Source organism: Lontra canadensis, unplaced genomic scaffold (genome assembly GCF_010015895.1).
Source record: "Lontra canadensis isolate GAN:19392208 unplaced genomic scaffold, GSC_riverotter_1.0 scaffold33, whole genome shotgun sequence".
Lineage (NCBI taxonomy): Eukaryota > Metazoa > Chordata > Mammalia > Carnivora > Mustelidae > Lontra > Lontra canadensis.
This window is the reverse complement of record NW_022631027.1, coordinates 7832755-7860727: the sequence shown is the minus strand read 5'-3', so window position 1 is coordinate 7860727 and position 27973 is coordinate 7832755. Positions and strand designations below refer to the sequence as shown.

Sequence of the window (27973 nt, the reverse complement as noted above, 5' to 3'; positions counted from 1 at the left end):
TTCTCCAGTTTTTGACTATCATGGAAAACAGTTGCTGTGCACATTTATGTGCAAGTTTTTGGATGAATGTATGTTTTCATTTCTGCTGGGTTGTATGGTAAATGGGTTTAATTGTATAAGAAACCGCCAGCCTGTTTTCCAAAGTGGTACCTCATTAGCAGCACCGTTTGAGAGTTTTAGTTGCTCTACCTCCTACCCAAAGTTTGATAGTTAAGTCTAGCTAAAATTAAGAATTCTAGTAGACATTTAGTGGTATCTCATTGTGGTTTAAATTTGCATTTCCCTGATACTAATGATGTTGAACACTATTTCATGTACTTATTACCCATTTGTGTATTTTCTTTTGTGAAGTTTCTATTCAAATATTTTATTCATTAATTTATTGGGTTGTTTGTTTCTTATTGAGTTTTAACAGTTTTTTTAATATAATTTGGGTACAATTCCTTTGTCAGGTATTTTCTCCCAATTTGTCGCTTGTCTTTCACTTCTTAAGTTGTTTTTCAAAGAGCAGAAGTTCTAAATATTGATGACATCCAGCTTACCAGTGTGTTCTTTTGTGGTTGTTGCTTATTGTGTCTGTCTGATTTTCTCCCATATTTTCTTTAAAAGAGGGATGCTCAAACATTTTCTTAAGGGATTAGAATATAAATATTTTAGGCTTATAGATTATATACCTCAACATTCAACTCTCCTGTTGTAGTTTAAAAGCAATTATTGACAGTACATAAACATGAGAAATGACCTTGTTCCCCCCAAAACTTTTATTTATAAAAACAGGCAGATGCCCCCTCTGAATACTGAATTTAAAAGGCTGATAGACTTAGGTTATATGTTTAAGTCTCTGATACATGTTGAGTTTAATTTAAGGTATGCTGTGACTTAAGCACCCAGGATCATTTGTTTCTCATATAGATATCAAGTTATTTCAGTATCATTTATTGAATAGACTATCTTTTCCCCCATTGAATACTTTGATACCTCTTGAAAATCAATTTGGCTGTATATATGTAGTTCTCTTTCTGGACTCTATTCTATTCTGTTGATATGTGTCTCTATATCAGTGTCATGCTATTTTGACTACTGTAGCTCTGTAGTTAAGTCTTGAATTCAAGCAGTGTAAGTCCTCAAACTTTGTTCTTTTTCAATATTGTTTTGGCTGTTCCAGTTCTTTTATGTAATCATAAACATGTTAGACCCAGCCTGTCAATTTCTATAAAAAAGCCAGGAGGAATATTGTTTGGATTTGCTTCAAAGTATAAATCAATCTGAGAGAAATAGTTGTTTTAACATTATTGAGTCTTCCAATCCATGAACATGGTATACTTGTTGATTTATTCACTTCTTTAATTTCTTGCATTAGTGTTTTGTTGTTTTAAATTTAGGGTCTTGGATGTGTTTTATTAAATTTATTCCTAAAAAATCTTGTTTTTTGATGTTACTGTAAATGGTATTAGTTTCTAAAATTTTATTGTCCAATTGTTTGTTGCTAGTATATTGAAATAAAATTGAGGTATATTGACTTTATCTTCTGTGACCTTGTAATATTAATTTATGAGTTGTAGTAGCTTATTTATAGGTTCCTTAGGATTTTCTAGGTAAACAAACATGTAGAATAAAATGTTTTACTTTTTCCTTTTCAATCTGAATGTGTTTCATTTTTGTCTTGTTCTATTGTACTGGCAGATACCTTCAGTAACAATATGAATCCTTAAGAGGAAAACATGGTCCTTCATCACAGTGTTAGCTGTAGACTTTTTGTAGTTGCCTTTTATCAGGTTGAAATTATTTTCTGTGCTGACTGCTTTAATCATGAATAGATGTGGAGTTTTATCAGATGGTTTTCCTCTATTGAATATTAAAATAAGCTTGCATTCCTGGGACAAACCCTTCTTGGTCATAATATATTATCCTTTTTTTATGTATTTGATTTGACTTACTAACACCGTGTTAACAAATTTGGCCTGAAGTTTTCTTGTAATGTCTTTGTCTGATTTTGTTATCAGGGTAATGTTGATCTCACAGAATGAGTTGGGAAGTGTTTCTGCCTCCTTCTGTTTCTCCTCTATTTTCTGAGAGTTTTTGTGGGATTATTTTAACTGTTCAATAGATTTCATCATTAAGCTCATCTGGGTCTGCAGTTTTTTTTGTAGACATTTTAAATTATGAATTCAATTTCTTTAATACATGTGAGGCTATTTTCAGATTTTCTATTTCTTGTGTTAGGTTTGGTTATTTGTGTCTTTCTAGGAATTTTCCCATTTCATCTGAGTTGTTGAACTGCCAAATTTTTGTAACATTCCTATTACCCTTTTAATATCTCTAGGGTCTGTACTCATAGTTCTTCTTTCATTCATGATTTTAGTAATTTGCATTTTCTCCCTTTACTTTTTAATTAGTCTAGCTAGATATTTATCTGTTTACTTGCTCTTTTCAAAAAACCATTTTTTAGTTACATTGCTTTTTCTCTCTTGTCTGTTTTCGATAGATTTCTACTCTTACCAATATTCCTTTCTTTTACTTAGTGTGGGTTTAATTTGCTTTTTATTTTCTAGCTTCTTAAAGTGGAAGTTTAGATCATTGATTTTAGAAACTTTATTTTTAAAAGCATCTAACCACTGCATATTTATCTAACCACTGCTTTTAATATGTAACTTACACAGTTTGAAATGCTATGTTCTCATTTTCATTCAGTTCAAAATATTATTATCTAAAAGTATATTTTATAATTTCCAATTATTTGGGGATATCCCTATTATTTACTGTTATTAATTCCAAATTTAATTTTGTTTGGGTCAGAGAATATGACCTATATGATTTCAGTCCCCTTAAATTTATTGGGACTTGTCAAATGGTCCCATGTATGGTCTGACTTAGTGAATATTTTGTGTGCATTTGAACAGAACATGTACCCTGCTGTTGTTGGGTGGTTATTTATGTCTATCAGGTCAAGTTGGTTGATAGTATTGCTCAACTTTTATATATCCTTACAGATTGTATATCAGTTTATGAAAGAGGAATGTTGAAATCTTAACTATCATTGGGATTTGACTATTTTTCCCCACATTTCTGTCAGTTTTGCCTCATGTATTCTGGAGCTCTTTTTAGGTGCAGAAATTTGTAGGATTATGTCTTTATGATTAATTGATTTTTTTAAGGTGCAAAAATTTGTAGAATTACGTCTTTATGATTAATTGATTCTTTATCATTATGCTATTCTATCCCTGGTAAAACTCCTTTTCCACTATAATAGAGTTACTTCTTTCTTTTGATTTGCATGATGTATCTCTTTCTGTTGTTTTGCTTTCAATTTATTTCAAGTCTATTTCTTATAGGCAGTATGTGGTTGATTTTTATTTTTCTATTCATTTTGATAATCTCTGCCTTTTTATAGGGGTGTTTAGAGTATTTATATTTAGTGTAATTATTGCTATGATTGGGCTTAGGTTTATCCTCTCACTTTTTGTTTTTAATCTCTCATCTGTTTTTTTTTTTTTTCCTCTATTTTTATTCTTGTCCTGCCTTCTTTTGGATTATTTCCTTAAAATTCCACTTATGTTTCTGTTGGCTTCCTAAGTGTATATAGAAGGGTTTTAATATACATTTTTAGCTTCCTCTTATTATTTTTTATTCTTATGATTATACACCTTCAAACAATATTATGCTACTTTATATAATCTAAGAACCTAATTGTATAGTTTCATTTCCCTCCTCTGTGCTATTGTCATACATTTTACTTCTGTATATGTTGTGAATGCCACAAGACATCATTATTACTTTTGTTTTAAATATGAATTTTTTAAGTTCATAGGATTTAAAGATTCTTCTAAAGCTTCTTTGGGGTGAAGGCAGAATACCATATTTATTAGGTCTGACTTAGATATGCTATTAAAACATGCTGTTTTGGTACCTCTTCTTCAGTGTTCATCAGGTCTCTCAACTCTGGCTGATGAAAACTCAGAAGTCTTTCAGCCCTGTGGGAGCCCTGGGAATTGTTCAGTTACAACTCTCTGGAAATTCTTTGCCTATCCCTGGTGGGATTTCATCCACACATTTGTGGCTTTGTATTCAGCAAGAGAATTATGGAATTGCCTGTGCAAATTTCTGGAGCTCATCCTTTGCCTACCTCCTTCCTCTTTGGTACTTTGTCCTACAGATTCCAGCTGCCCCAGTCTGCTCTGCTTGTCTTTCTACTTCCTGTGCCATGGTATAGAATGTGCCTCCAGGCAGAAAGTTGGGGCAGTTGAAGGCCTACCTCATTTGTTTGTGTGATCCCATACCTCAAGGATCATAGTTCTCTGCTGTCTGTAGTCCAGTTCTGAAAAGAATATAGTGGAAGGGCAAGTCTGGGCTCATTTCTGTGCTTGACGTATCTAAAAATTTAAGCCTTTTTTAATCTAAAGATTTCTTTCTATCTTTTTCCTTGTAATTTATTTTAAAAATTGTTATTTGCTCTACAAAATGACCCACAGTCTAGATTTTGCTGGGTGCATCCTGTGATGTAATTTAGAAAGTTCCTCTAGTTTACATATTGCTTAGAAAGTAGTATTTAGGCCTAGAGCAGAATTTCTCAACTTTGACTTTATTTCTCAAACTTGGCACTATTTGGGCCTGATAACTCTGCTAGGAATGGTGGTATTTAGGCTTAGTTGGTGGGGGCGGGGGAGGGGTGCTCTCCTATGCAAGTAGGATGTTTTAGCAGCATCCCTGTCCTCTACCCACTAGATGTCAGTACAACCCCCTCCCCAGTTGTGACAACCAAAAATATCTCCAGAAATTTTAAAATGTTTTTAGATTCATGTTCTGTTATGGAAAGTAGCCTACCTAAACCACAGAAACAACTTCAGGAATATGAAGGTATCTACCTAGCAAAAATAACAATGCTGGCTAGTTAACACTGCAGAGAATACATGAAAAAGATTTTTAACAAGCAATTGGAGGCTTTATAGAACAGTTGACTCAAGAGCAACATTATAGGGGGTGTTAGTTTCTATTTCAGAAGGAAAAAATAATAGAGGATAATGTAAATTGGTAAAAACAAATAGTTCATTTTCAATTATATGTTGCTTTCATAAATTTTTTTCTGCAACTCATTAAATGTTTTAAGATGTTGGACTTCTACAATAGATACACAGATGGGTTATTTTTTTTTTCTTTTTGGTAGCACTTTACAATTTAATTATAAACTAAGAATTCTGAACTTCCAGAAAGATATTATTTATGTGATATAAAATTACTTAAAACAAAATGCAAGTTGGGAGAATTAATAAAATAACCCTTTTAATTTTAATGTGAACTACCATTTTTTCAAATGTTTCCAAATGTTATTATCCTCCTTACTAAGGAACAAGCATGGAGAAGATGAAAGGTAATTAATGTATTTTTTTAAAATGTAAAAGGATTGAGATTGAGAGACCTCAAAAATTTCCCTCAGATAACCTTACTTACAGTTTAACTAACATTCATCGAAGACCCACTCTCTGTCAGGTTCTATGCATGATAGTTATGTTTTGAGGTAGTGTAGAGGTAGATCTGGTGGGAAGGGTCTTGAGATTAACCCAGAACAGATCTGAGGAGCGGAATTTCCTCATGCGAGTGCCCTGAGGATTGCCCTGCCCCTACCCTTATTGGCCTTGAGAATTCTTTCCTCTTTGCCCATTGATGTCTTTCAGTTTAGTCATCAGTGGTTTCCATGGTGAGTGTCCATGGTGTATCATTCTCCTCCAGTGGAGTTTGAAGATGTTAGGTATCTTCATCATTTCTAGTGCTTTTGAACTTGGTATGGTTATGTTTAAGATTTAATGGATATGTTTTTAAAAATTAAGTCTGCAAAAATAATTGTAGAGTTCAGTAATCAGGGAGACTGGGGTTCTTATATTTATCTTTTTCATGTAACAACATAGGGGCCTGACTGACTTCACTTCCTTAGAACTGTGAGAGGTGTCCCTCTTCCCTTTCTCTGTCAGTGGGTAGTCTCTCAATCTCTTTCTCCCTATCACTTTTTATCTCTCTTCTCTTTACTATCTCATCTTATTTTTGCCTGCACTTGTCTCTGCATCTTTCCATCTTCTTTTTCTCTCTGCCTTTCTCTCTTCTCCACAATTGCTTCTCACCTTCTCACGTCTTGGTCTCTCTTTCTCCATTTTTTCCTCTCCCTCCCTCCTGTGTGCTCCTTACTGTTTCTATCATCCTACTACCTTATCCCCACATACCCTTTCTTCCCAACAGGACCTTATTCAAGACATTGTCAGTGACATTGCGAGCTCCACCTCAACAAGGAACACAATAGTCCTTATTAAGGGAATGGTGGATAAGATAGCACAAAGTAATTTATATAATTTAAAATAGATGTAAGGGGATGTTTGAGGTTGCATGAGTACCTCACATTTCTTCCCCACAGTCTTATGATTTAATCAGGGTTGCACTGCTTCATTCAGTCCCCTTTTGGCCTGGGGACTCCTGACCTCTCCTCTTACTAGTTTGTTACTGTGCAAGGCATCCGCTTCTGCGATGCGCATTTTTCTTTTTAGGTATGCTTAGAAGGATAGTTTGTTTTTGACTTTTCCTGAGTATCTGTGACATGTCCTTGGTACTGTTGTGTTTGGGGTTTGAAGGGGTAAATGTGAATAGGTTGAGTTTGAAAAATCCAGTTTGCAGCTAAAGTAGCCAAGTAGCTGAGCATTTTCATATTAATCTTTCCCAAGTAGCATCTGAGGGACCACATGTTTTATTTCACTAACATTGTTTTTCATGTAAGGATTCAAAGATGTTCCTGTTCTCTTTGTCAATTAGTTTCTCCTTGTCTCACTATTTGTTGGCTCTATGAGGCTAATTATTTTTTTCTGTCTGTAAGTAGGTAGTCTCTCCCTTCTCTCTTTTATTTCTCATTCCTGTTTTCTCTGTCATCACCTTTTTCTGCCTTCCTTGATTTTGCCTCCTGCTATGTCTGCACTCCTATTTTCTTTCTACTTTTCCTCTTCACACTCTCCTATGTCTTTTTCTGCTTTCTCCCATGGTGATAATTTTTTTGTCTTCACCATTACCCACAGTCTCCTGCCCCATGTGCCCTCTGTTTCTCCATCAGGTTTTTCTCAGTGTTCCAACACAGACACAAAGGACATTGCTTGTTCCAGTGTGTAGTGTGGAGGCTTACATGCTTTGGGCCCCTGGTGCTTTCCTTAATTGTTCCATCCTTCTCAGACATTTTTCTCATTCTGAGTGAGTTTTGAGAGAGAAGCTTAAGAAAGTAATATAGGTCTAAGTGGGAAATACTACCCCGTACAGAGGGAAGTTGAGCCAGGCCTGTGTTACACTTTGCCGGTATGAGGTCTTGTTTTTGTTTTTGTTTTCTTAAAGGCCTTGATGAGGGAGCAACAGGTGATCAAAAGAAGTACCTTATAAGAAATGTAGATTGCTCATTTGAGAAACTCCTGTTAGCCAGATGAAGTCATCAGGTGACTCGTGCCTGAGGTTCGCTCCGCCTGTCGTGCCGCAAGCCCCACACTGTGGCTAACACGTCCTGCAATGCTGGGGACAGCCTGCCCGCTGGGGTGCCTCTGACAACCCGCGCTCCGCGTGCTGGAGCCGGCAGCCGCCCCCACCTGGAGCCTGACGCCAGAGCCCCGCCCCGCTCGGGCGCGCGAGCCAATGGGCTGGGCCCCAGGGGGCGGGCCGCGGCCGGGCGGGAGGCGCGAGGCCGGGGGTGGGGGCGGAGCGAACGGGGCGGCGCGGTGGTGGCCGAAGCTGCTGGGGCGGTGGTGGCGGTGGCGGCTTGGCCGGGCGTCCGCGGGTGGTGGGGGATGGGGGTGGCGAGTTCCAGCCCTCGGCGGAGGCGGCCGTGAGTGTTGGGCGGGCGTCCGCGTCCGGGACGCAGGATGGAGCGCCGCGGTGAGTGTGAGGCTGCGGCGCTAGGTCCGGCGGCTGGGGCTCTGGGCTGGGGTGTTCCGCGGTTCGGCGGGCGGGTTGCGGTCCAGGGTGTGGGTAGCTCATGCGGCGACCCCGAGCCGGGGCGGCGGCGGGCTGCGCTGGGGGTCGGGCTCTTGTCCTCGGTGCTCCTGGTCGTCCGGGAGGGGTCCGACGGGAAGAACGGCGCGCCTGGCGGCCGCTAGTGCCCCGAAAACAGATAACGATTAAAATTAAAGCAAACAAATAACAAGTCCCACCGTCCACGTACTGTTCTAAGACTGCCCCACATTTTAACTTCTTTAACCCTTGCGACGGGTCCGTGATTATTTAAGTTATTTTTTACACGGGGAAGTTGAGGTTAACCTGCTGGAGCACACGGGCTAGTAATGGTCAGAGTTCGGGTTGAAACTGAGGCTCTTGTGTGCTCTTGACCGCTAGCGAGCCCAGCCTTAGCTCTGACTCGCTCCACTCCCACCTGTCCTGACAGCAGTCCTCAATTCAGCTGGGTTCCATTCCGGAGACGTTTTAGAATTTCCGTGGTGCGCTGTTCTCCTCGTCTCTCTCTTTTGGGCTGAGGAGGAGCTCTTTCTTCCGAGGCCTCAGTGTCGCTGGTTTTCCCAATTCCGTTGTGGATGTGTTTGGGGTTTGACTGTTATATTTCATTTTAACGGGTGAGCTTAAGAACCCTAGTGACTGAGCCTCTTGTCTCCTTGTTAATCTTATTCTACTCTCATTGGCAAGAAGGAATTGGCCTCGCACCCTTTGTTGGGGGGGGGGAGGAGGACTGTTAGCTGCTAAAGGCAGGAGCTGGGAGCCCGTTCCCCTTTTTCCACCTGTCTTGGTGACCGTATCACTCCTCTGGCGCTATCCATGTACGCTGCCCTTTTTGGTTGCTCCGTTTCCCTACTCGGTATTTAAATACGGGGATGGGGAGCATGCTCTTTGGCATGGGGTAATTTTGGCTAGTCAAGAGAGAGCCGTGCCTGCCAGGAATGCTAGACATTCTGGAGGCGTGGGAGGTTGGGCAGCTTCCTCTTTTTTAAACGTGCTAGGTTCTAAGTGCACAGGAATGAAGTGTATGTGCACTGCGTGCCTTTCTTTAGAAATTACAATTATTTGCATATTATTGATAAAACTTTTTGACTTGCCCGTATGCTGTTTTTGTAGGGAGAGCTTTACAAAACTATAATCAAAGACCTCCAGGATGAATTTTTCTGATTCTTTAAAAGCATCTTTAAGTAGATTCTTACCAAATGAGAAATTGTGCTGAAATAGCAGATTTCTGAAACATCTGGCAATTTTTCTTGAGGTAGGAATAGTTAGATGGGAACTATTAAGTAGATATCTGGGGCAGGTTTAAATTTTAATTAGCCTAGTGCCTAAAATGAAAGTACTTACATAATGATGTGTTTGGGGGAGGATGTGCATGTAGCATGGGACGTTTGATTAACACAGGCTACTCAAGTCTTGGGAGAGTCACATTACAGAGTACTGGGAAGTTACTGTTCACATTTCTAATGCACATATTACTTAGAATTAAAAACATATAGAGAAAGTAGTTTTGTGTAGTAATATTCTTTTACCTACAAAGTTCTTTGCTAAGTGGATAAAACACATTTTTAATGTTGATGGTTTGGAGTTGGAAGAGATGCATGAGATTTTGGAGAGTTTCACAAATATTTTGCTCAATGGTCTGTTTGCATGGTTCAAACTTCATTTGGAAGCCATATAGTAGGTTTCCACGAAGCCAGCTAAGTTTCTGGAATTGTTTCCAGTGCTGTAACAGATATATTGTGGTGTAGCCACATCTTGTTCATTACCTAAGTGTATTAAACAAAAAACAATCTCCCACAGTAAAGCACGGCTAATAATAATGGTTAAGTTACTGAGTCTTCATAATGAACCAGGCACAATGTTAAATGCTTTCCATATTATTACCTCATTTAATTAAATTGCTGGTTGCAATATGTTAGTAACTACATTTTACATTAACACCAACTAGAGGATATTCATTTTGGGACACAGGGAGGTAGTGTGGATGATCTGGGAAAGTGTATATCCTCCAAATTTTCCTCTATTATAGTTCAGTTTTTTGAAAACTAGGATTAATTCTGTTATTTAATTTTTTTTCAACTGTCATATTTCCTTTTTTCGTTTCTAGTAACAATAATGCTGACTAGAGATAGAGTATAATCCTTTTTAGTTTCTCCTTCCCCCCTTCACGTTTTGTTTGCTTATAGATTTTCTTAGTCTTGAGTAAAAATGTTTAGGCATTTTTGAAATACTTCTTACAACTTTGGGTTACTAATTTGACATTATGAAGATGGTGAAATAGGTGAATTTCTTAGGTAAGTGAATTGTTTTATTTGAAACTTACGATACACATTTTTAATAACCATCTTTTTACCAGGGACAATGACCAGTGATCTAATTTACTAAACTAAAAGCTGTCAAAATTAATCAGAGTGACTTTAATTAAGTAAGCTGCAAAAGTGTTAAGTTAGGAATAGTCTTCTCAATGAGTGATTTGTAAAAGAGCTGCCCAAATAAGTTGAGTGTTTTGTTTTTATTGTTGGTGGGGAGACTTAGGTATAATAATTGTACTAAAAAATTGTCCTGGGCTCATTTTAGAAATTATCTACACATTTAAGGATTAATGTTAGATAGGTTTGGAACTAGCTTAAAGGTAGAAATTACATTTTCAGAAATAATTTGAGATTAACAAAAATATTTAATAAAGCAGCACTGAAAGCCATTAGAGAAGTAGAGAAATTTTGTCAGAAATAGAGAAACAAGAACAGAAATCCAACTTTGATTCTAGTTTTATGCAGTCTTGCCTTTATCAGCTTTATAGACTTGTTTTTTCTTTTTCTTCTTTTATATTGTTTTATAGACAGATTTCTTGAAAACTCATATATATTTTCCATTTAAAACAAAGCAACAATCCAAAGTTAACCTTTTTTGTTTCTGTAAACATTAATTGCAACTTTATTACCTTGTAAGCTCAGTGTTCATTCTGCAAATTCATTTACTCTGCAAATAGTTTTGAGTAGTTCTTCCCTCCTGTGCCAAGCACTGTGCTGTAGCAGGGAACACATGGTTAGCAAACTGACATGGTCTTGATTTCCTTGGGATTATAATCTAGATAGGAAAACATGAATCATCTATTTGAACTTTGATAAGTGCAGTGATGAAAAGTATACGATGCTGTAATGCATCTAACAGGAGATTCTGTTCTAGTTTGGTGTTAGTTGTTACAGGGGCATGATGGTCCAGGAAGATTTCTTTGAGGAAGTAATCTTTGAGTTGAGGTCAAAATGAGTAAACAAAGGGGAAGGAGTAGTCCAGGCAAGTGGAACTGTATATAGACAGGACCCTGAGTCAAATTGTTTTTCTAGTTGTAGGTCCATGACCCACTATGAGTATGAAACCATTCTGATGGGCTGCAAGCCGCATTTTAAAAAATGAAATGGTATAGGATAGAAAACATCTGGTTTATTACGTGTTTCCTTAGTCAGAATCTGTTTTATGCTTTCCAACACACAACCACACAAAAACATAACATACTTAATGTGTATACTGGCTCATGATGTGAAATTATTTCCTACTGTGGGGCATAGTAAACAAATACTGTTGGGAAATGAGGAGGGAGTGTGTGTGGCAGGAATGTTGAGAGTGTCCAGTAGGAATTATGGCTCCAGATTAAGTAGGGGCCCCATCTCATGTTGTGCCTTAGAGTTCTCAATAGATTCTCACTTGTCCTCTGGAAGAGTTTTGAGCAGAGAAATGACATGTCGGGATTCATGTTTTTGTGCTCACTACATTTGGAATAGGATAAGAATGGATGTGGAGAGATCATTAGAAAATTAGTTCCAATAGCTCATATAAGAAATGGTGGTAATTCACCTAGTATGGTAGTACAGACAGAAGTAGATAGATTAAAGATACTGTAGATTAGGAAGGAAAAAATCTATAGAATTGGGTGAAGTATAAAAGAGTAAATGATACAATAATATATCTTACACATGACCTGGAAGTGAATATTGTGTAAAACTTCCTACTGTAAATTTCACAGTTCTTAGTAATTCTGCCACTTGAAAGTATCAAAATATTGAAGATGAAATATTTGAAAAATGTTTTAGTGATTATGCTTGTGCTAACTTAATTCCTCCAGTAATTTCCTTTTTGATTCAAGAAATGCAGACAAAATTAGGACTTTCAATTCTAAAAGGGTAAAATGTGAGGATGAAGCAGAAACAAACTAAGATTTTCTGAGTTTCAACTGTGTGCCAGGATTAAATGTTTTCATTGTGAAGCCTTTTAATTTTCTGTCCGCTTTTAATTCTCACACAGCCTGTAAGCAAAATTATACAGGTCACACATTTATAAAGTATTGAACCAGAAGTTAAGTCTAAACCTTTCTCATTTCAAAAGATTGTGTTTTTACTATACCATCTTTAAATTACCAAAAATATTGCTCTGATATTCATACATTTATTTGTTCAGGCAATCAGGATATATCAGATTAGTAGGCACCTTTAGAACTTCTTTTCAACAGAAAATTATTTTTGCTGAAACTCGATAACCTGGGATGTGTATGCATGTTTGTGTATGTATGCATTAAGAACTAACTGTAATTGAACTTTTATGTGTCAGACACTTCTATATTTCTGTCTCTTTTAACACTTACAATAATCTCGTGAGGTAGGTATTGTCAGAATGTTATTCCTATTTTATAAATGAGCATACCAAAATGAAGTGATGTAACAGCTTGTCAGGACAGACATCATAAATGATAGAGGGGATTTTGAAAATAGGTCTTTTCTTTTGTTGGAGCTCATATTGTGTCTTTATTTTTGAAGCTGATGTCATGGAGATAGAGTATGTTCTGCCAAGTGACTTTTCAGAACAACTTACAATTAAAAGAATTCTGTACCCTAGGAGTTAAGAGCAAGTTATTAATTAAGAGAATAGATTTGGCAACTAGACAGATCTGGGTTTTAAGTACCAGTTCGTCATCTTTTAGCAGAGAGCTTAGACAAATGATTTAACCCCCAAAGCTTAGGTTGCTTATTTGTGAAATGAAGAGACTAGTAATTTGCCTATTATAGAGTTGTCAAGATGACTGGCACTTAATAAATAAATTAGCAGGACCATGTTTGTTGTTGTTAATAAAATACTGAGGTGGGTTGTGGGTTGTTTGTGGAAACCTAGTCTAATGTTTCCTCTGGTTGATGTGTTATTTGTGTTTCTCTCTTGTTTTTTCTCCCTTCCACTTAAGGATTTCAGTTTTTCTGACTGTTCTGTGGAAGGATGATTGCTCACAAACAGAAAAAGACAAAGAAAAAACGTGTTTTGTCATCAGGCCAACTCTCTACTGATGTTACAACTCCTGAAATGGGGCTCAAGTCCATAAGTTCCAATTCCATTTTTGATCCGGATTACATCAAGGAGTTGGTGAATGATATCAGGAAGTTCTCGCATATGTTACTATATTTGAAAGAAGCTATTCTTTCAGGTTTGTCAACTGTTTTCTTTTAACATTCTTACTGGATAGTTTGTTAAATTTTAAATGCCAGCCTAGCTGCAGATAAACACGTACCCAGTGGTAGGAACAGGGTATTCTGCTTTAGTTACTTTATGACCTTTTCCCCCCAAAATGTTTGATGTTTGATGTTTGATGTTATGGTGTAAGCTATTTTATCATCAGATACCGTACAATACATAATAGAAACGTTGGTAAGTGTGAGGGGACAAGCATACAAAAAACAAAACTCAGTCTTTGGTTCTTAGCGGTTAGGCCCATTTGACATGAGAAAATTTTAGATTGTTGGAATTTTAACCTTCCTGTTAATGGTAATGCAGTGCCTTGATTATTCTTTAAGAAGCAGACTAATGTTTATTATTTATATTTTTGATCCTTCTGCCTTGATTCAGTTTTCTATATTGTTCCTAAAACTTAATCTAGAATCACTGCATTTGAGTGAAAATTTTTTTTCTCAAAAGTCACACTTAATTCTGTTTTGCTGTTATATAATCTATTCTTCAATTAAGGGATAATCACAGAATTTATTCTCTGTCTAGTTAGAAATGGGTAATAGAGCACAAACTTTATTCTCTTAAAGAGCTACAGACATCTGTGTTCCCCAAGTTGATTTTAGTCCCTAAGGCTTTTAACTTTTAATGCCTGTTTTATATTCAGATTTGATGGTAGTGATAATAAAGATACAGCCCCTATCCTTTTGTAATAAATAGTAGTTCGTTTCCATATTCATAATGGTAGGTCTGGATGTAGAAAATGAATATTCCTAGTTTTATTTATATGACACCTCTTTTGTCTTCGTACACGAGAGTTTAATAAATATTTTCTCTGTATATAAGATAAATATTCATTTTCTGATACATGTTCTAGAAAGGAGACTAAAATCACATTTTATACTAAATGCTGTTTTTAAGAGTTTACTTCTAACCTGCTTTTCAATTTGAAATGCCCAAAACAACTGGACTTGAATTATAGCCTTAAAATTTTAGTATTTGAATTTTCCTTAAAACAATCACATAAATCATGTTTTTGAGACTATATATAATATTATTAAAAAAAATTACCTATACACCTGTTCATTTTAATAGCTTGATTTTGAAATCTAGTTATGGTTGATTAAATGGTAATAAAGTTTTCTTTTTCTTGTGGGAAGGTATTCTAAATACATTAAGCATTATACTGGGAATAAATTTCTTAACAAAATGATACCATCTGCCATTTATTTAAAGAAGCATAGTTTTAAATAAACCCTTTTCTTAACTGTAATTGTTTTAAATTTGTTTTTAAATTTACATATAGTAAAGGTCATTCTTTTTGGTATAAGTTCATTAACTGGGTTAATTTTGAAAGTAAAATTTAAAATGATGCCTTGGTTGACAAATCATTTACCTCAATTTAGGGTAAAATCCAGTTTTCTTTAATTATCAATTTAAGTGTTCATTAATACAAATAAAATTTTTAGATAAGATTTTTATTTGGTTTTGTTTTCCTCAGGAGATTAACATCGTTTTTAAATCCTGATCTTGCATATTTATCCCTTGTCTCACAGATTTTAAATGATGATAATTTAAAACAAGTGGGACAACTCTTTATCTTCAGTTTTTTTATGTGAATTTTAATTTGTGAATAGATAATTCAGAGACTAGGAGAGAACTGAAAGCTGATTCTAATTGAGGAAAGAGAAAATTTCTAAGTAAGATGGCAAAAGGAGACTGCCCCTTAAGATAAAAGTATGCATATGGAAATCTAGTTTTCATGAAAATTTATTATTAAAAATTTATAAAGATCTTATCCCTTTAAAAAAAATGTTTATTTATTTGAGAGAGAGAGAAAGCACGCATGCACACCCAGGGTAAGGGGGGACAGAGGGAGAGGGAGACAGAGAGTCTCAAGCAGACTCCCCACTGAGCCCAGAGCACCACTCAGGGCTCAATCTCAAGATCCTGAGATCACAGCCTGAGCCAAAATCAAGAGTCAGACACTTAACCAACTGAGCCACCCAGGCGCCTCAAGATATTGTCCTTTTAATAAGAAAACCAGTACTTCAAAATTTATTTTGAATAAATTTTCAATAAATTTTGAATAAATTTTATTGCTGATAGTAAAGTTTGCCATTTATGGCTGGTAAATTAATTTAAAAAATGTAAAAACTTTTGGATAACCAACTCTCATTAGTAAGCCATGGCCAGAGAATTTTCATTATTTACCTTTGGATTGATTTTAATGTTTGGTTCTTCAATCAGAGTTAAAAGGATATATGTATGCTATCTCAAAACAAATCTTGGATGTAACAAGAATTTGTTTTCTATCTTAGGATCATTGTTATTAAAATCTGACACTAATTTTGAGTTGATAGAAACTTTTTTGTTTGTTTTTCTTAAACAAGGGAGCATATATAAATATATAAATTAACTTCATTATAAATAATAATACTATAAGTAATATGCTTATATTTAATTTTGATCATGATTTTCAGCTAGTTAGAATATCAGACTATCGCTTGTAATAATTTTAAGAGTCACACAAAATATAATCTTCAGGAAAGCAGGTAAAAAGCTTAAAATTCTGTAATTACTTGAGATGGTATTGTTATATATGTTCCTATAGACTAGACATAGGCCATACTTTTGTCTTCTGGGTATTGAGAACTTTCCCTGCACTTCTGCTGTTGTTTACTACCACTCTACTCATAAACTGACCAGACAGAAAAAAGCTGTTTCACTGTTTTTCTTTTGGAGTGAGGGAGCCTTGTCAGTGGCCTTGCCAATATTTTGTCTTATGCTTCCTTAAGAGGAAGGATGCCAGATTTCTGGCATTGTTCATTACCACGTCAGCTGGCTGTTAAAAAGCTAAAAAGTTAAAAATAAAGAGTGTAAGGGGGCCCCTGGGTGGCTCAGTGGGTTAAAGCCTCTGCTTTCAGCTCAGGTCATGATCCCACGGTCCTGGGATCGAGCCCTACATCAGACTCTCTGCTCAGCAGGGAGCCTGCTTCCCCCTCTCTCTCTGACTGTCTCTCTGTCTACTTGTGATCTCTCTCTGTGTCAAATAAATAATAAAATCTTTAAAAAAAAAAAAAGAGTGTAGGTATACAGTTAAATCACCTTTTGGTATAATCTGAATACCGTTTTCTTTGTATATGTTACATTTCATGAGTCAATGATATGCAAAAATCACTTGACCGTTGCTTCAGGTATTCAATCATATTTCTGAGGCTACACGTAGATTAATAGCTTTATGATTGATTTATAGCCACATTTTCCTTTCCTTGAAACTTGTTATAGGAATGATACGTAATTATATATGGTGCTTTGCATTTTATAGAGTGCTTTTACATACAAACACCGTTTAATCAGAGTACCCACAAAGACCGGTAGTTTTAGCCCCATTTCACAGATGAGTTGTATGTATAACGTAGATTGTATGATTTCATCAACCTCTTATTGCTGATATATAGTGATTTCTTTTGGAATCCAGAGGTCATAAATGCAGAATGGTGTGTGTTCTTTCCATGCTATCTCAACTGCTTCACATGGCAGGTACTTTAAAAAAATACCATTCCGTCTTCATTATTTCATCAGCCAGTTCTATTTTTGATGGGGACTATGTAGACCTGCAGTATCCAATAGGGTAATCTCTAGACATGTGGCTAATAAAAAAATATTTTTTTATTTTAAATAAAAAATTCAAATAAAATTTAAATAAAAATTTAAATAAAAAATTCAGCTCTTCAGTTGTAGTACCCTCATTTCAAGTGCTTATTAGCCATATGTGGCTAGTGGCTACCATTTTGGACAGTGAAGGTATAAGTATTTTCATCATTGCAGAAATTTCTGTTGGACAGTGCTGGCATAGACATTTGGCCTTTATCAGTCTCAAGACTACTGAGATGAATTCTTGAGCTATAAACATTTGTTTATTTCTATAGCACTTAAAGAAACCTAGAAATAGTTGTTACTGGAGCAAATTTAACAAAATGTTATTTAGAAATAGGTACTCTTGGGGTCTTTTTAGAATCCCTTTGTCTTTGGAGTGCATAGCTTTAATGCTATCCTTTGATTTGAACCAACAGATCCGTTTCCAGCCAGGCTATACAAATTGATGAAATTGGTAGTAATGGATGGCAGAAAGAGCTATGAAGAGAGTCACTTTATCTAGGTTCTAGGCCTTGTTCTGCTACTGACTAGTTTTGGAATATGGCCTCAGTCATTTAATGATTTAAGAATGAGGCGCTTTACCGGATGCTACCAGTTTCATAATTCTGTGATTCACAATTTGATTGGAGTTGGAGATTGTACATCATTCTGAATATCAAGAGTTCAGAGCTGGAGAAGACAACTAGATATTTGTTTTCCAAGTATATAATACATTTTTATATAAAAAAGATTTATTTATGTAAGAGTGAAAGGGAGAGAGAGCATGCATGTGCAAGCAGGGGCAAGGGGCAGATGGGAGAGGGAGAGAGAGAATTTCAAGCAGACTCCCTGCTGAGTGCAGAGCCCCATCTGGGGCTTGATCTCATGACTCTGAGATCACGACCTGAGCCAAAATCAAGAGTTTGACAACTCAACTACCCAAGGGCCCCCCATATAATGCATTTTAGAGGACAACTGCCTCCCACTACTCTATAGGATTTTGTAAATGTGGGTTTTATGGTAACTTTCTTAAAAGCGGTATTTGTGAAATTTGTGAAAGTGAGAATGTGAAGCTCACATTGCCATAGTTTTTGAGGAACTGATTAGAGAAAATAAGTGTCTACCAAAGAGCTCTGTGGTAACAAGTAAGGTAGGTATACAGTTCGTCTCTGCTCTTTTTATTTACAAATAAAAATGAAGGGTTTAATGTGGGACATCAGATGACTGTGAAAACTCATGCTTTGGTAAAGTAGCTGATGGAGTTTGTTGATTCTCTGTCCACTGTTCATTTCCAGGAGGAGGTTACCCTGTAGTCTTGTGTAAGTAGCACATGTGGAATTTGAAGTTTTAGATTTCTATCTGGTGTCATTAAGATGCATTATGAATAGTTATAGGGCCAGATTTTACATTTTATTTTAAAATGCTGAAGGCACTCTATTATACATGTACTCTCTGTGTTTAAATACAACACTAGTAGTTAACATATGTGCTGTATAAATACCACTTCAGGTTTATGGTTGTCCCCCTAAGGAATAATGTGTTCTTAATTCCAAAGAACAGATTCGTAAGTGTTCTTCTAGTTCATACAATAATCTTAAACTCTGCAGTATACCTCCTCATTTCTGGTAGAACACCAATCAAGGAAGCTCAACATTTGGGCATGTGAAAGGTGCAAGGCTTTTTAATTGGGCTAGAAAGAATAGTGCAAATTACTTAATTTTTCTGCCCCTCAGTGCTTGGAGAAGTAGTCATTGCTGTTATAAACTGCATTTGAAGGGAAATTGGTAGTTTGTCTAATATACTATTTTGAAACTGGAATTTAATGAAAGTTTACTGTTGTGACAGTGGTGCCTTGTTTATGTTTTGTTCTTTAAATAGTCTAGAAAGGAAGATAAAACTTTATCATCAGTTGCAGATAAAGTTCTCTAATTTAAAAAAAAAACTTTCTGATTTAAGAGTGTATCACTGGGGCGCCTGGGTGGCTCAGTGGGTTAAAGCCTCTGCCTTCGGCTCAGGTCATGATCCCAGGGTCCTGGGATCGAGCCCCACATCGGGCTCTCTGCTCCACGGGGAGCCTGCTTCCTCCTCTCTCTGTCTGCCTCTCTGCCTACTACTTGTGATCTCTGTCAAATAAATAAATAAAATCTTTTAAAAAAAAAATAAGAGTGTATCACTTTATTTTGTAAAAACATAACTGAATCTTATAAATGATAGCTTCTGATGAATTCTGTCTAGGTCCTTAATTTGAACTATAGTCAGAAGAGGTATGTTAACTTTGTAAGGTAATTTTTTTTAAATAAAAGAAGTTAAATAAAATGTCTAATGCCATTAAGTAATATGTTCTATTGTAAGAGGGAAGGTCTGCATAAATTTTCAGTCTTAATTGAAATCCTTTTTGATTATCTCAATTTTCCCTAGGTGATTATACAGGAGAATATGCAAATTTATTTCAGACAAATTTCAACAGAGTTAATTTTACCACTGATGAATATTAATTAATTTTCATCATCTATATCCTCTATATATATCCTCTATATCCAGAAATTTTGTGAAATATTAGGAAGGTTGGGTTGCTAGTCTCATATATGTCCTCCTGCCATGTTCTTTTAGAAGCAGACCTCTCCAGAAGTGATTTCTAATGGATATCACTTAGGAAGAGTTCAGGTAAATGTAGATAGGTTATGACTTTGAAATGAATCTTTGAAGAATAAAGTATGAAATACGGGTAGCTGCTTTAGGACATAATGTGCCAACTCTTAGGCGACTGCTTTTTTTGTTTTGTTTTGTTTCACTTGCCTGGAATTGTTTACAATACCTTAACACCATTTATAATAGTAACTGGCACATTTGATTAGAAGGTAAAGCCTATTTAATCAGAGAGTGCAGAGTACCTGTCATTAAACCGTAACTTCTTTAATCATGTTACCATATCATAGTGATTAAGAGCACAAAATCTAGAGCTAGAACAACTAAGGTGGAATCCTCATTCTGACACTTGCTGGTTATATGTAGCCATGAGCAAGTTACTTATCTTCTCAGTGCCTCAGTTTCTATATCTGTTGGAAGGAGAGAATAGTACCTATGTCACTGGGATGTTGTGAAGACTAGAGTTCATATATATAAAGCTCTTACAGTAAGTTTTTTAAAATGTCAGCTAATTATTTTTACAGTACCCAAGTGGCTGAATAAAGAAAGCTGCTGTTCATACTTTGCTTTTATCCTGTAAATTCAGAAGGCATTACTGCAAAAAAAAAGGGAGTTTCCTAGTGATAAGTTCTGAAACTTACTTTCCTCCTTGTTTTCATTGCTTTCCCAGAGAGGTTAAGCTAAATTAACAAGAGTGGTTTTAAAAATTGTCAGTTTTTTTAAAGCAAGGAAAACACCATGGTTTTTTCATTTATTTACTTAAGCATTTCCATGAAGTGTTTGCAATATAAACACTGTGGTATTGTGTTAATGCATGAGAACCAAAAAGTGGAGCTGGCTAATCTGCTTTCACTTGATAAGCTAAATGAAGCAGAAAATAAGTGGCACAAATGAGTAAAACAATAAATTAAAATTCAGATTACCATATTACAGGGATGGCAGATAAACAAGCAAACATTGGGTTACCGGAGTTTTCCTCTTCTAGATAACTAGTATTAAGATTTTGGCTAAACATTATAGTAATTGCATATGCACATATGTATATATGAAACAATAGGCTTTGCAGTGCAAAACTGGAGAAAATATAATTATGTTATTTTTACAACTATTCAAATTATATTGTTTTCCAGACGTTTCTTTTATTTCAAAGCTGCTAGGTTCCATTTCAGACCTAACCTATGTTATTAGCCTATTTCCACCATTGCCTTAACTAATAAAAATAGCTGTAAACATTTATGGTGGGTGTTCCAAGTGCATGATGTGTTTTAAGTCATTGAATCCAACAATCCTATGAAGTAGTTACTATTGTCTTCCTTTTACAGATGAGGAAACTGAGGCACGCAGAAGTTAAGTATCTCACCCAAGGTTTATAAACTGTGCAGCTGAAATTCAAATTCAGGCAGTCTGGTTCTAGAGATAATGCTTTTAACCAACCACTAAACTTTATTGTCTCAACTAAGTAAACCTACTGAATGAAATAACATCCACAGTTAGGAAACAGATGAAACAGATAATGATCATTTCAGATTATTCTTTAAGCTGCATAGCACATATTCTGTAGCATTTGAAACTTTTATAATTAAAAAATGCATTTATAATTTAATATATATTTGCAGGCAAATTCCAAAAGTACATAAAATTCCTAGTATCTCTTGCCCATCTGTATTTTATTTTTTAGATAGACTTTATTCAGGAGGGAAAAATGAAACAAGACAAACCAGAGAGGGAGACAAACCATAGGAGACACTTAATCTCAGGAAACAAACTGAGGGTTGCTGGGGGTGTGGGTATAGGGAGAGGGTGGCTGTGTTATGGACATTGGGGAGGGTATGTACTATGGTGAGTGCTGTGAATTGTGTAGGACTGATGATTCACAGACCTGTACCCCTGAAACAAACAATACAGGGGTGCCTGGGTGGCTCGGTGGGTTAAGCCTCTGCCTTTGGCTCAGGTCATGGTCTCAGGGTCCTGGGATTGAGTCCCGCATCAGGCTTTCTGCTCAGCAGGGAGCCTGCTTCCCTCTCTCTCTCTCTCTCTCTGCCTGCCTCTCTGCCTACTTGTGATCTATCTCTGTCAAATAAATAAATAAAATATTTAAAAAAATAAATAGACTATTCTTTTTTTTTTTTTTAAAGATTTTACTTATGTATTTGACAGACAGAGATCACAAGTAGGCAGAGAAGCAGGCAGAGAGAGAGAGAGGAGGGAGCAGGCTCCCTGCTGAGCAGAGAGCCCAAGGCGGGGCTCGATCCCAGGACCCTGGGATCATGACCTGAGCCGAAGGCAGAGGCTTTAACCCACTGAGCCACCCAGGCACCCCCTAAGTAGACTCTATTCTTAAAACAGTTTTTGATTTACAGAAAAATTGAGAAGATAATACAGAAAGTTCCCATATATTCTGATACCCAGTTTTTCTTATTTATTAACAACTTGACATTAATATGGTACATCTCTTAGCCAATATTTGATAATAGTGATACATTATTATTGATTAAAGCCCATAGTTTTATTCATATTTCCATAATGTTCCTAATGTCCCTCTTTTCTTCTAGGATCCTGTCATATTGCATTTAATTCTTATGTCTCCTCAGACCTCCTTGGTTGTGATAGTTTCTCATACTTAGCTCATTTTTGATGACCCTGACAGTTTTAAGGAATACTGGTTAGATATTTCGTAGGATGCATCCTGATTAGAATTTATCTGATGTTTTTCTCATGGTTAGATTGGGATATTGGGAGGAACAGATATAAAGTGCCATCTTCATCACAGGTCATATCAAAAATAATTTCTAGAAACATGATTTATCACTCAATGTCAACCTTGATCATCTGTCTTAGTAATAAAGTTTCTTTACTTTAAAGTTACTCATTTTGTCCCCCTTTCTCTACTTTACTCTTTGGAAGGAAGTCATTATATGCATGCTCCATCTACTTGAGGACAAAATATCTATATAAATTATTTGGCATTCTTCTATCCAAGAGATATATCTCTTCCTGCACTCACTAATTGTGTCAGTATGAACTCATGGATATTTACTTTATACTTTGAGTTATAATCCAGTACTACTTTATTTGTTGCTCAAATTGTTCTAGCTTTGGCCGTTAGGAGCTCTCCGTTGGCTCCTGTGTACCCTTGATGTACCTTAGTCAGTGTGAGGGTTAGTTTTTGCTAAGCTCTTACTTTCTGGCTCTTCTAGATGCACCTGACTTGTCCTGCACATTTTCTGCCCCAGTCCTAGAATCAACCATTTCTCTAAGGAGCACTGATACTTTTTTAGCGAATGGTAGTAGAAACCAAGCTCAGGGTGGTAGGTGTGCTTGTTCCTAAGGGGTGTCATTTCTTTTAGGCCCTTTCAGCAGACAGAGCAAAGAAATATATGTGTGTATGAACCTGTGTAAATACACATATCTATATATATCTATATGTAACCACCTGTGTCTGTGTTAAGTTAAACATGAAATCTTACTGAAGTGTCCTACTCTTATCTACCACAATATGGATTATTACATTTATTTGTAAATTTCTACTCCAACAGCGAGATACCTGGCTCCCAACATCCACCATCCATTTACACAGTTTTTCAATTCCAGTGTTTATGTATAGCTACATCAGAATTGTTAACCTGAACCCTCACTGAAAATTCTTTATCACCTAGAGCGGTGGTACTTATGTGCATTTCCTTTACTTTTAGTCTTTATAGACTTAACTCGTTTCCAAGGTTACTTCAGCCAGCACTTATTCTCCTATATTTCTGTCATTAGAATTTGTTGGATGAATGAGTCACATTTTCTCCTGAAAGCATTTATATTCTCTCTGCTTCCATCACTCCCTGAACTATTCTTCTTTGCCTCTTCCTGGAATATGCTTTGCCCTGATGCATCCAGCTCACCACCTTGCCTACGCTTTTTTTTTTCTCTTGATAATACAGTTAAGGAATGACATATTTGATGGATGATGGCTTTTTCATTCAAAAATTTTTCATTTTGGTTTTTTATTCTAAAGACAGTTTTTATTTCTAATGGTTATCTTTTCAACACTTCTGAAACAATTATATAATTATGACATTATTTTTGTTTTCTAAGCTATTTCAGGGGGAGGCAGTCTAACATTAAGAGCATGGCTTCTAGAATTATATTCACTGAGTTCAAATTCTGGCCCCACGGCTTAGTAACTTGGTGAACTTAAGTGTGCCTCAATTTTCTCATCTGTACAGTGGGTATTTTAAAATTATCTGGATGTGAAAGTTAATGAGATAGTATCTTTTAAGTGCTTTTAACAGTACCTACCACATAGGAAGCATTTAAAAAATGTTAACTATTTTTAAACACTAGTTCTATAAGGTTACAGAAAGGAAAATTACATCAGAGTGTTACATTTAAAGTAGTCGTCTTTTCAGACTTTTGAAGATTACTTGAGGGGTTTTAAAGTTAGGATGATTATTCTTTCTTGTTTACCTAGGATGGCCATCCAGGAATATGCCTCTTGGTGCTGGCAGGAGGAGTAGCTCTCCCCTTTTCACTTGCTTAGAGTTTTTGGTTTGGATGATAAGTTATATGGTTACATTATTCCTAAGGCTTATAAAATTATGTCATCTGCATCTGACCAGAGTTGCTATAAATGAGCAGAGCAGGCTGGGGGTAGACAGGTGGGGGCTAGGAAGGAAGGCACAATCTGCAGAGCATTCAGTTTTCCCAGTTTAACTGGGAAAACTGAAAAAGGTAAGGCTAAAATGACCATAACTGTGAAATCCTTACCAACTTAAAATGATTATAGAGTTTTTGAAGGCTGAATAAATTGAATATACTAATTGCAATGGTGAAAATACAAGTGAACATGTCAGGCAAACATTGCAGGGCCACTGCTTTTATTTGAAGTGTGCTTCAAAATGGTCTTTCATCGTTTGCATTTCGGAAACTTGGTCTGGGAAACAAATAAATTTTTTTTTCTTTTAAGACTGTTTTAAGGAAGTTATTCATATACGTCTGGACGAACTTCTCCGTGTTTTAAAATCTGTAATGAATAAACATCAGAACCTCAATTCTGTTGATCTTCAAAATGCTGCAGAAATGCTTACTGCAAAAGTAAAAGGTAAGAAAGATATATTTAAAGTCTGTTGGTGTGGGCAGAAAGCGTCTAAGTAATACATTTTGGTCCATAATGAGTACAGTGCCACCTCCCCACATGGCATCAGTATGTATATCAGTCGGAATTATGTATACTTCAGTATGTAGATAATCCCATTAGGTCACACCTAAAACTCTCTTCCTTTCAAAAATTAAAACTGCATTCAGCAGGAAGGAATTTGAAAATAATAACTGAGATAAACAACTGATATTAAAAATTTCTGAGTTTTTTGAAAGAGTGCATGCTCTTTTGAAGTAGGTTATTAGTGTACAAAAGTCTTTGTTTTGTAAGGACAATTGTTGCTGGAAAATGGTCATTTGTAGTGACTTCACTTAAAAGAGAGAGCCAAACAGAGAAAAAGACTTAATTGGAATCTTTTTTTTTTTTAAGGTAAAAAAAAAATGAAACTAAAATTATATATGGATGTACACACACACACACACACACACACACGTGTATGTTACATGTGCTAAAGAATCAAGAATTGGGAATTATTCTCTAATGAAATGACTTGCCACCAAAAATATTTTATTACAATCTAATATTCCAGACTGTAGTGTTTAAGAAGGATTGAGGTGCAGCAAGTATTTGAGAAGAATGAGGCAGGGGGTTCAGTTAGCGAGATGGTTAGAAATAAGGGGCTGCGTGTGGGCTGCCAGTCTGATCAAAGAAGCTGGAGTGTGCTGGAGGTGGAGTGTAGTTGTTATAGAAGAGGAGATGGGTGCTGGTTTGATGGAACAGGACAGGTGGAATATTGAAGAGTAATGTGAAGTTTGGAGTTGAAGATAGGGACTTGAAAGCTGTTGCTGTATTGGTGATAATGGAAGAGGGCAGCTCCAACCCACAGTTTGCAGAGTAAGTGTAGGTTGAGTGTGAGGTCCCAGGGATGGAGAGAAAATAGAGGAGCCTGAGAAACACCTAAGAAATAAGGAGATGGTCTAGAGAAAGATGTCATGGAATTTTAAAAGTGTGAGGTTCTAGGAAGGGATTGTCAGCATTAAATGTCACTGATAAGTAATCTGAATTCAAGCAAAGTAACTGTAGAAAGTGACTCACCATGGGTTAAATAAAGAAAGGAAAGGATTCTTTGGGGAGGGGAATTACCTGTTCTGAGTCTCAAAGGTCGGGTGGACATTTCCTGGGTTAGGGTGGGTGGAGGTTGGGGACTGTGATATAGAGCACTTTTGTAAGAAATCTGAATGTGAAGAACTTAATGCAGTTGGGGAACACATACTCCTATCTAGAGAAGGCCAAGAGCAAGTAAGTGTCAAGGGATGAGGCAGGAGAAGAAAATAAAAACTTCGTCAATAAAATATGTTCCCTATACCTGAGAACCACTTCCTCTGCTTTTTGACATAGATTTATTTTGCTGGAGTGGTTCTTTTTCCTTGTTTCTTTTTCTGTATTTCAAGCATTAAAAAACATGTAGATGACTTTACATGGGAAAAATGAATAGTTTGTTGTGACTTTTAAAAATGTGCTTAGTAACCAAATTTGTTTTTAAATAGACTGTTTATAAGTGCCGTTTAACTTAGATAGGGAAATTTGCGTCTATAGATAGTAAAATTTCCATGCTTGGAAATAGCGACCACAGTTCATTCAATTGTTGTCAGTAGCTATTGTGTGCAGTCAGGATGTCCTGGGGAAGGAGTATGCCTGTGTATAGTTGGTGTCCACATTCCAGAAACAGACTTGAAGAAAGTGGCTTCTCAGCTGCCTTGGAGATCTTTTTTCCTTTGAGGTAAAGCTATCTTTTGAATATTATCTCCCACTAGGACTGTCTTTACCTTTGGGATTATTGTTACCATTTTACTTTTGTGTTGGGTGAAATTTACAAGATTACTTTGCTTACTCTGTTTTACTAAGACTGCATGAGACCAGAAAATTTTAAAAATCGTTTTTTCCTTGGTGTAATTTTATGTTTTTAAATAAAACCTTTCCTCCTTGCTCTTATTATTGAGATCATCTAAGTGAAGGGAGTTTAAAAGTGAAAAATACCCAGTGACCTGAAAAATCGAGGTCAAATTAGAGCTTACTTAATTTTTTATTTTAATGATTATTTTCAAACCCTGGAAAGACTAGGGGGAGGCAGAAACCATTTTTGAATCTCTGTTCTTTGTCAGTCTAGATGTTTTGCATTTGCTGTCTATTTTAATATTTTCAAAAAACCTATTAAAGTGCATTTTTATTTCTATTTTAAATGGGGAAAACTCAAAAAAAGCTGTTATAACTTGGGATCAGAAAGCTGTCTGGAATGGGGAGATCATTTTTTCTTAAATCCCTGATTGCATTTAAAAAACAAAGATGACATGACTTGCTGAGGAGGACATCTTAACTGTCGATGCAATTGGCACGTATACTAAGACATTAAAAAAAAAAAAGATATACAGAATCACTTTAGAATCAGGGAGGTATAATTTTGTTTGTGCTACTGCAGGATGCATAAAGTCTGTCCACTTCCTGTGCATCATAAATGTATTGGAATAAAATTGGAATTTCTGACTCTTATTTTTTAAGTATGGAATTTACCTTTTTGATAACTTTAAAAGAAAAATTTAAAGCTTTAAATTAAATTAAAAACTTTAAAAGAAAAAGCTTTTACTCATTCATTCTGGTAGTGATTTGTATTTCCTGTGTCTCCTCCTGTTTCCAGGCAGGAAGTTAAGTCTGACAAAATATTTGCAATATGGTAGGAGAGATACAGCTTATTTTAGAAGTAGATAAAAGACATCTTCACTCAGTAATTTATTATGTACTTAAGTATTTGTGTTTTCACTATTTACATTTGTTTTGGTCAATCTTATTTGTAATTTAATTTAATACGACCGTTCATTTAGGTTTCTCGTGTTCTGCATTTTGCACTATATTTAAAAACTGAGAAACAAAAGAGAAAAATGAGCTTTAATTATGTGTCTGAAATTGTAGGAGCTTTGTGTCTTCTTTCTGTTTTGAAAACTTAAATTTTTAATAGGCAGTACATTGAAATGATTCATAATGCAAATGGCATAAAAGAGTATTCAGCAGTGAAGTGTCTTTTCTACCTCAGATGCTTAGCTACCCTTTCCTTTACCTAGATAAGCAGCAACTACTACTGGATTTTTGTGTATCTTTCTAGAGACATTATTT

At 35.9% G+C, this 27973-nt stretch overlaps 1 protein-coding gene across 4 annotated transcripts in view; it reads left to right on the top strand.

The window, feature by feature from the left end:
- The window catches only part of ARHGAP29 (Rho GTPase activating protein 29), a 74353-nt gene that overhangs the window by 3000 nt on the left and 43380 nt on the right, over positions 1–27973 (top strand). The window contains exons 1-3 of one of the 4 annotated variants that reach the window (XM_032867169.1): positions 7822–7884; positions 13184–13420; positions 24677–24811. In XM_032867169.1, coding sequence (XP_032723060.1) covers positions 13216–13420; positions 24677–24811 — 340 coding nt within the window. In that variant the 5' untranslated portion in view covers positions 7822–7884; positions 13184–13215. Of the gene's footprint in view, positions 1–7821; positions 7885–13183; positions 13421–24676; positions 24812–26249; positions 26589–27973 lie in introns of those variants that run through there. The other 3 variants (XM_032867172.1, XM_032867171.1, XM_032867173.1) reach the window with 3 other exon arrangements.